Below are 8,988 nucleotides of genomic sequence, written 5' to 3' on the forward strand. Positions count from 1 at the left end.
TGTCCTACATATAGGACGGCTGTTTCCCTGAAAGCCTTACACTTAATTTTTTTTCATAATTTTTTTTATGTTGCATAAGATCTAATAAACTAAATAATGTAACTTTTTTCAAAATTTTCAGAAAATTTTAGTTTCAGGCTTATCTGGGTTAAGTGTAAATTGAAAACTTGTTTATTTAGTAAAATATTTATTATTATTATTTTTCTACTAATTGCATTAGCATTTGTCCTTAATTATTGATGAGTTATCACAAAGTCTGATCGTATTAAGAAACGTATTTTTGTCTGACAATTTTCAACCTTTTCTCAACTAAAGAATCTGACAGTTATGTCAAATTTAAATTTTTTGTTTAAACTTATAACGTCTAACCGTATTCACAAGGTTAAATGTTTATGTTCCCTTTAATTTTGTTTCAAACTTTATCTGAATTTATTTTAAAGTTATAAAAGTAATACCTATTTACATTTACGTGTGGTGGTACTTTGTTTATCTAAAACATTACATTGCACTAAGTTGCAATAAGGTTTTAATGAGAATTAGATATAAGTGTACAAGAACACGAAAGTTTACGAGTAATTTGGAATAATGAAAGTTCTTCAGAAGAAAATTCAACTATCAAAAGACATTAATCAATTAAAGGGTCACTTGCTGTATCCTAAAGTTGTAATAATTGAAAATGCTAAAACAATTATAGTCATTGATCTGCAAATCGAAGAACTATTATCTTCAAACAAGACTTACACATTTTCTCATGAAATAGTTCAACACACATTTGATGGCTATTTTCTTTGGGTGGCACTTAAGTCATTGGAAGTATTTGTTATAAATTTAAATAAGAATTCCATGTTGAAATTAATTGTCAATAACTTTGCTAACTATAAAATCTGCGGATTTGAGAGTGATGAAAGTAAGTTAATACTTATAAGTGCAAGTGGCGAGAGACTATTAAATCCTTGTACTAAAGAGGATTTATGTGCAAAATTTGATAATAATGCAGAGGAAATAACAGTTTCCCTTCAGAAAGTGTCCCCTCCTTATAAATTTAAATCTCGCCAGAAATTTTATAAGAATGGATTGAACATATCTGTTAAAAAAATGAATTTATTATTAAAATGTCCTGTGACTGGAATTGTTGAAAAATTGTTAACAAACAAAGATTTAGAATTTATTGTTTCATGGGATGATGCTGCTGTTATTTCGACAAAACAAGAAATGTGGATGATAGATTTGTCAAATTTTAATAAACTAGTAAATTTTGAGAAAGTCGAATCTCATTATATCCCTTTGGGTTCATATGATAATATTTTTTATTATCTAACTTGGGATACAGAAGTAAGTACATTTTAAGATTCTCTATATTTCTAAATACTAGTGCAAGTTAACACTATGCAGATTAGTTGTAACTCAGAGTAGAGCATGCATGTGATGTTAATAACAATGGTTTACAATGCTGGTTTTCTACTTCTGTTATTAGGGATAAATGTTTAACTATTAATTGAATGACAGCAGATGGTGGAGATTTAGAATAAGCTATTACTACTATCAAATTTTTTGGCATACATATAAAATGTCACAAATTTTTATTTCTGTTTAGCAAATTTTCCTAGAGCAAAATAATTAACTGACAGTGCTTAGATGCATTATTAAATAATCCACGATAGTAAACTAGGGAATCATCTAAAGAATTGTGCAACTTACCTATGTAATTTAATACCCAATTAATCGTAACTGAATTGGGCAAGCATAGGGCACTGAAAAGGCTTTTTTTAATTCCTTCAACTTATTGAAATCTTTATGTATCTTAAATATGTGTTAATTCTTCGTTAACTAATCAGAGTATGGTTGTATGATACTGTTTAATGCTAATGACAATGAAATATATATTAATTGGAATTTTAATGTGCTTAAAACTAACTTTTTAGGTTCAACTATTTTCCACAACTTTGAAGTATAATGAGAATCCACAATTAAAGTCATGCTCAACACCTATGCAAATATCACAAGAAACTTTGAAGGCACAATTGAAGTTGTTAATACAGGAGGTAATTGCTACAGATACAAAGAATATTTCAGCCCAGTTACAAAACTTATTCAACAATATTCAGGATTCTTTATTTTTAATTGAAATGGCTGCTAAGTTATGTAAACATAACATTTTATATAAATCAATTTTATGCTCCATTCAAAAAAAGATTTTCTTAATGGAGGATATCTCTGTGATAAATGCATTTCACGACTTAATGATAAAGTTAGATCTACTTGAGTATATTTATTTTAGACGCATAACACATTACATTGATATGGATTTATTTAAAATGAATATCATAGAGATGTGTGAATTGTTTGTTTCAAAGTCAGATTTAGATTTAGCTTCTATTTGTTGGGTGAAATATTCAAAATTAAGTAATACTACTACTGATAATGACATTATGAAAATCTTAAATGCTATCCCTGTAAACATAAAATTAGGAGCACTTGTAATATGGCTTCGTAATTTTATACCAACCTTATTAGATGAAAACCCATTTAATATAGATTTTATTGCTAAATGGACATCTGAAAGGATATTTAGTTTAGAACAATCAACATTTTGGCCTAAAATTGGTTTAAAATATTTAGAAGCCATTTTAGAAGTTTTTGAATCATCACAAAAAACTATTACAGTAAGACCTATTTCAATTGATGATCTTGATATCCTAAAAGATCACATAAAATATATAATTGAATTGAAGGAAAAATACAAAATTAATATGTTGATTACTGAAATAACTTCTCAAAGTCCAATGGAAGTAGCCCTTATCATGTTAAGACGATGTTATACTGAAGACTTAGAGCACCTACTAAGAGAAAATTTAACAGCTTATGCAAATAGATATCAATTTGACTTAGATTTAACAATATGCTCTTTCATTAAGATGCAAGCTGCAAGCTGTGGAGGCAGTGTAGATGGACAGAGATTGGAAATTTTACTTAATTCAATTGATTCACTTTCAAATAGATTAGAATGCTTATTACAAGTCTTAAAATTTTTGGATGTACCTTGGGATCCCAAAATTGAAGAAATTGCTAAATCTGCTGCTTCTCTAGCTTTTACTGACTTTACTCTTGCTGAATCAGATAGAATTTTAGCTCAAGCAATATATGAAGAATTGAAGGATGCTAAATTTAAGGTGATTCTAAAGAAGTATAACTTACCTCTCCATTGTTTTGACTGCAATAGTTTAATTCATAAAATAGTTAGTGCCTCGACTATTGAGTTAAATGATTTACAAACGATAACCAACTACGTATCGCCGTATACACGGCATTATGCAAACGGTTTGTATATAAATAGGTGTCTTAAAGAATGTGAAACTAAAGCTGCTTTAGATTTCTTTAAGTCGTTACCAAAACATGACCATAAAATTTTGATTAAAAGTGTAGTTATTAAATATGAACATATAATTTCCGGTCCATCCAACAAATTATTAGAAAGAAATTATTTAGATTTTATTAAGGGGTCACACTGTCAAGATGTATTACAAATAAATGCCTTTGAAAAAATGTATCACTTGAAAAATACATACGATATAAGATCAGAATTAAATGACTTATGTGACGAAGAATTTTATGAAATGAAGTTAGAATATCTTAAGAAAACTGATAACTCTAGCCGAAGTCGGTGTTTTGAACGTTTTACAACACTAGATTTCTTAAATTCACAACATTCAAACTTAGAAGCTTTCTTGCACAAAACTTCTGCTAACGAAAGAGTTAGAATCATTGTTAAACAGTTGCTTTGCATTGAAAGGAATAAAAGTAATGAGAGAGAAATTTTCAATCAATTTAAGGACGAAGAAAATATTGAACTGTTATTGTCGTCTCAAAGTGTTTTGTCAGATTTAATTTGGTACTGTCCTGAAGAGTACATTCATTTATTATGTAAAATTTTATCGATGTTAAATGCGATTATCAATACAAGTACAATTCTTAAAAACTTATCGGTTACATGGAAATTTAATTATATATTCCTACCTATGTCTTCTAATGCGGTATTAAATAACTTAGTAGACTTTTACGTTAATCACGAAGAAGCCAATGTGATCTACGATGGAAGTGATTTTATTCCATTACGTATAATCGCACATTCATTTATAGAAACGTTGATTTCTAAAAAACATTTTAATAAAAATTTATTGAGAATGACCGAAAATATTGCGCAAAAATTATTAAATAAAGTACTTGCATCTCAGGAACTTGATCAAGTTATATTGACTGCACTCTTACTTGTTATTTATAAAAGTCCTGATTTTGTAGGTGACAAAATGTACATTTTAGAATTATTGCAAGGTCGATCTGAAAAATATTCTCCATCAATAATGTACTATTTGTCATCTCCAGCAGTTCGACTTACTTTTGGACTAGACACTGTAATACCAAGTGCATTGACATACCCTCCGCAGTATATATTACAGTCTAAGTTCAACATTTACCTTGGTGATATTGCCCTTCCCGATTGTAGAGAAGAGACATGGGATGTGAAAATGTTATTATTTTACATTTTGCGGCAACAACCCAATACTTCCTTCGAACTTCTAACCGAACTATGTCAAACTTTAAACGTTTGTATTAACGACGGATTATCATTGTTATTAATTTCCTTCTTAATTAATTGGAATTTGCAGTACAAAACTGCTGTAAATGACATAGGATGTCGAGACATTCATTTAGAAAACGACGAAGACCATTTAATTTCGAAATGCTTAACGATTTGGCAAAATATTGAAAATAAAGATTTTTTGAAGGATGTTCTCAAAGATTTTTGGAAAAATGGTGAAGTAGTTATTCATGGTTGCGTAATATCAATAAATCCATATTATTACGAAGTTTTACTGTGTATTTACTATCTTTTGGTGTCATCTTTTCCAGACAGTAAATACTTAAACGATTATCTTATTTTAAACTTTCTGAAAGAATATCAAAGAAAGGGCACACCAAAGCAGTATGAATTTGAAGCTTTTTCGGTAAAAGGGCTCTTCCCAGAAATTGGACATTATAGACTGCCTTTTCACTTATTTATACGTGACGATATGTGGTTGAATTTAAAGTCGGAAATAACATTGGCGACATATGAACGCTGGCTTCCAGTAGTAAGCAATTTATCTCTTGATGCTGACACACAGACAGCTAAAGATATGATTTGTAGTAATGCAGTCAAACAAACTATGACCAATAGAAGACCTAACAATACAACAGAAACTGATACAAAAGATGAGGTTTGGAAATTGACGTCATACGAAGAACCATTACTACGTGCGGCACATCGTTGTGTAAAGAACATATCAAATATGGAATGGGCTGGAGCATGCCTATTTTATGTCTTGCAAGGTTGTGCCAGAGGAGCCGACCAAGTAGCAGCCGCTCAACTTTGTTATCAGTTTTCGCAGCGCTGGGCCGCTGTACAACCCGGTAATCGCGCAGTGCGTCAAATGGAACGTCTTCATTCTACTTTATCTACCCGTCATGTTTTACATAAAATAGACTGGGCTTGTGAAGAACTTATTAGGCTGACGTCTGAGCCCTCACAACTAATCCATGCTTTATATCTTCATCCCAACTTCGTTGAAAAAATAGGCCGTCACAATATCAACAGAGCAGCAACTGAAATAGCAGATAAAAACGGCATTAATATTAATTCAATCCGAATTCAAATTTTAGAAAATCTACTTGACAAGAACAAAGACAAACAAAGTCCGAGTCTTAATAACATCGAACTTATTACAGCTAAATACATATTAAAAGTTACATGTCCCAAGATGGGGGCCATTTACTTATCTCGCATCGCTATAGATGATGAAAATGATCATAATAAAATAAAAAAACTTAGAGCTTTACAATGTTTAATGAGTGTTGTAGATCAAGAGATTGCAGTAAAAGTTTCAAATAAAGACCACCAAAACCTCTGGCCAACATTACTTGAGCTTTTGTATACAGTCCACTTTGAAAGAATTGATATGCCTTGGGTAGTAGGTTCTTTCAAACAAGATAAAATAAATGCTATAAGTCAGTTGATTCAAGCATGTGGAACCAGTATTGAACCATTAAAGGTATCAGCTGAATTAGCATACAGATATGGAGACTTAAAAAGTATTCGTGACCTTATACCACTATTGTTGAAGACTTCATTACATGAGGAATTGATTCCATTATTATTGAAAATGTCCCACCCTTTAGATAGTACTATATGTTTGGCTTGGCGTGCAGTTATTTTATCTCCATTTCAAAAAGCTGACTATCCAATAACAGAGAAGCAAAAGACAAAATGCCTCAAAGCTATTAACTTACTACCATTGTGCCCTGTAATAAAAGATGAAGATTTACTTGAAATATGGAAAAATTGTATCAGGTTTAAGTGCCCTGCTTTAGGCTGTTTAATTTTACCTTACATGGCATCTGAGACTAGAGATAATTTAACAGAAATATCAAGATTTGATAAGAGAAATTTAATTATCGGTTTAAAGAATTTGCATGCTGAATCTTATCTAGTATCTAGTGCTATGTGTGTTATAGAAAGTATGAGCATAAAGTTAAAAAGATAATATTATTCTTCCTCAATTTAATTGTATTCCTGTAACTACTATATATACAACTTTACCACCTGAAATATTGAAAATTATTACATGAGTATATAAACAAAGCAAAGTATTTTGTTTTTACTATTAGTTTATATTATGTGATTTCATAGTACTTCTATATGTAACTTAAAAATATGTGAAAAGTAAATAATATTAAGAAAACTGAAATATTTAAATTTGTAGTAAAAATTCCACTGCATAATGCAGTAACTAAATTTACTTTACTCAAGGCAAATTTTAAGTGGATTTTTGTAACTTATGTATAAAATTTAACAAATTAAATTGTGTATTGTTAAAATATTTTTATTATTATTCTTACATTATTCCCAAACATATTGTTCCATTAAACTTAATAGTTAATTTCTTATATAAGGATTGCATGTGAACTCTAAAGATCGTATATGTGATGCTGCTGGGAGAACCATATCAAACAGAGGGGCATAGATTCCATGACCACAAGCTAATATTTTAGGAGTTTCATTTGAATTATTTGGTTTTTGAGCAATTTCTACTACGTCTTCTCTTAGAAATAAAATTAACAAAGTGGATTTCGACTGACCAATTGAAGATAACAAATGTAGTGGTGTTAGTTCTGAAAATGAAAAAAAAAAAGGTATTGACATCTATCTTTGCATATCATACAACACATAGTAATGTGTTCAAAAGTCACACAGTAAGGATATCTTTCATAGTGTATTATCATTTCACCAGAAATAATGTCCCAAGAAAAACTATTAGTTATTGGTTTAGTTATAACTCTTGGTTGAAAAAAAACATCTTATTATTGTGAAGTATAAAGAATATTATTTAAAGTTTATGGAATTTAATTGTAAATATTAAGGAAATTATATCATTATAATTATTTGACACTTGTGTTGTTTTATCAAACCTAAAAAAAATACCTCCATTAGACAAAGCTGCAGGGTCAGCTCCTGCTGCAAGCAATCGGGCAGCAGCAGCATAATTATTCCATTTACATGCTGAATGTAATGGTGTCCAACCAAGCTCAGTTTTTGAAAGAACATTAGCTCCAACACTAAGCAAATGTGATATTACATGAATATGGTTGCTATATGATGCTCTATGAAGAGGAGAGTATCCATCTGCATCCTTGGCATGGACCAGACCTGGTTGATTACTTAGAATATCCTTTATAGTCTCCAGTTCACCATTTTCAGCTGCCCATAAAATATGATCTATAGGATTGGCTATAAGTAAAAAAAATAGTATTGATGAAAATTTTAAATTTTCATTCACTCATCTGCAAAATACAGTCATTTTCAGACAACTTATGATAGTGGCTGCTAACACAAAACTATCTAAATTATATTCGGTCTGTTCCATCATAATCAAACCCTGGATTAGACTGGGTTAACCACTAAGCCATAAAGGCTAGCTAATTTTTTTAAAATTACTTTTTGGGACTTGAATTATATTTGTAAGGCAACAACCAATCACACTTTTACCATAAAATATAACATTACAACTAATGTTAAAAATAAGATAATTATTGGATGTATTCATAGTTATATACTAAGTAAATATATAATACTTAATAGGTTTATTCGTATCCAGGACAATTTATAAGTTATATTTCATATTAGACTTCTATACACATAAATCCTTTATACAGAATCAGTTTATGTTTTATTACATGTAAGGATAATTTTTTAAACATGTTTTACCCTTTGGATTTTTCACAATATCAACACCAACGTCAGCATCATCCCAGCCCGACACAAACATTTCTGAAGTTTCAGGATCCCTTTTATACTTTTCAATTTCTTCTGCTATCTCCTGATAGTCACGAGTTGTAAGGGCTTCTTCTTCAGAATCTGACATCTTTGCTACACTTGTTCTATCCTAGTTTAAAGTTAAACATATAACAAATATTAAATTAACACATATGTAAATACCTATCATATAATATAAATAAACAGGTAACCGTAGGATCTAGACAACAGCTACTTAGCGACTCGCGTGACCCGCTCGCCCTCCGTTATGGACACTGGTGACTGGTCATGCGAATTGTGATTTGTGACCCATCACCCAGTGACACAGCATTCCCGCATTTTAGATCGGGATAAGTTAATTTCTAGTAAAGAAAGCACAAGGGCTGTATACAGGCGAAAATTCAGACAGATATTAATCAAGTGTCTATTACTATTATCACATAAATTGTATTTTTGTAGTAAATCTGTCTACGACGTTCATCGGCATTCACTGAAATAGGACTCTCATCAGCGGTTCATGCTTGTCCCTGAGCCCTATAATTAGTATTTCGAAAATTATCGCCTTAGGTTTTATATTATAATATTATAGTAGATAATCTATATCCTACAAACATCTGTGGCCTAAAATTATAAGCCAAAGC

At 30.4% G+C, this 8,988-nt stretch overlaps 2 protein-coding genes across 3 annotated transcripts; one reads left to right on the forward strand and one right to left on the reverse strand.

The window, feature by feature from the left end:
* The first annotated feature begins 378 nt into the window (after positions 1-378).
* Positions 379-6,578, forward strand: LOC123716034. Its single transcript, XM_045671520.1, has 2 exons — positions 379-1,332; positions 1,923-6,578. The coding sequence occupies exons 1-2, from the start codon at positions 586-588 to the stop codon at positions 6,576-6,578; spliced, it is 5,403 nt and encodes a 1,800-aa protein (XP_045527476.1). The 5' UTR covers positions 379-585.
* Positions 5,863-8,869, reverse strand: LOC123716035 (ankyrin repeat domain-containing protein 49). Of its 2 annotated transcripts, XM_045671521.1 has the most exons (5): positions 8,560-8,869; positions 8,300-8,477; positions 7,517-7,822; positions 6,934-7,206; positions 5,863-6,336 (listed from the first exon to the last, which is right to left on the reverse strand). In XM_045671521.1, exons 2-4 carry the CDS (start codon positions 8,454-8,456, stop codon positions 6,971-6,973), a joined length of 699 nt encoding a protein of 232 aa, XP_045527477.1. In that variant the 5' UTR covers positions 8,457-8,477; positions 8,560-8,869; the 3' UTR covers positions 5,863-6,336; positions 6,934-6,970. The 2 variants fall into 2 exon arrangements, with proteins under 2 accessions (XP_045527477.1, XP_045527479.1); XM_045671523.1 differs by lacking the exons at positions 5,863-6,336; positions 8,560-8,869 and adding an exon at positions 6,451-6,637 and having other exon boundaries at positions 8,300-8,551.
* Between the last annotated feature and the right edge of the window lie 119 nt (positions 8,870-8,988).

The sequence above is a fragment of the Pieris brassicae genome, chromosome 11, assembly GCF_905147105.1.
Source record: "Pieris brassicae chromosome 11, ilPieBrab1.1, whole genome shotgun sequence".
Taxonomy (NCBI): domain Eukaryota; kingdom Metazoa; phylum Arthropoda; class Insecta; order Lepidoptera; family Pieridae; genus Pieris; species Pieris brassicae.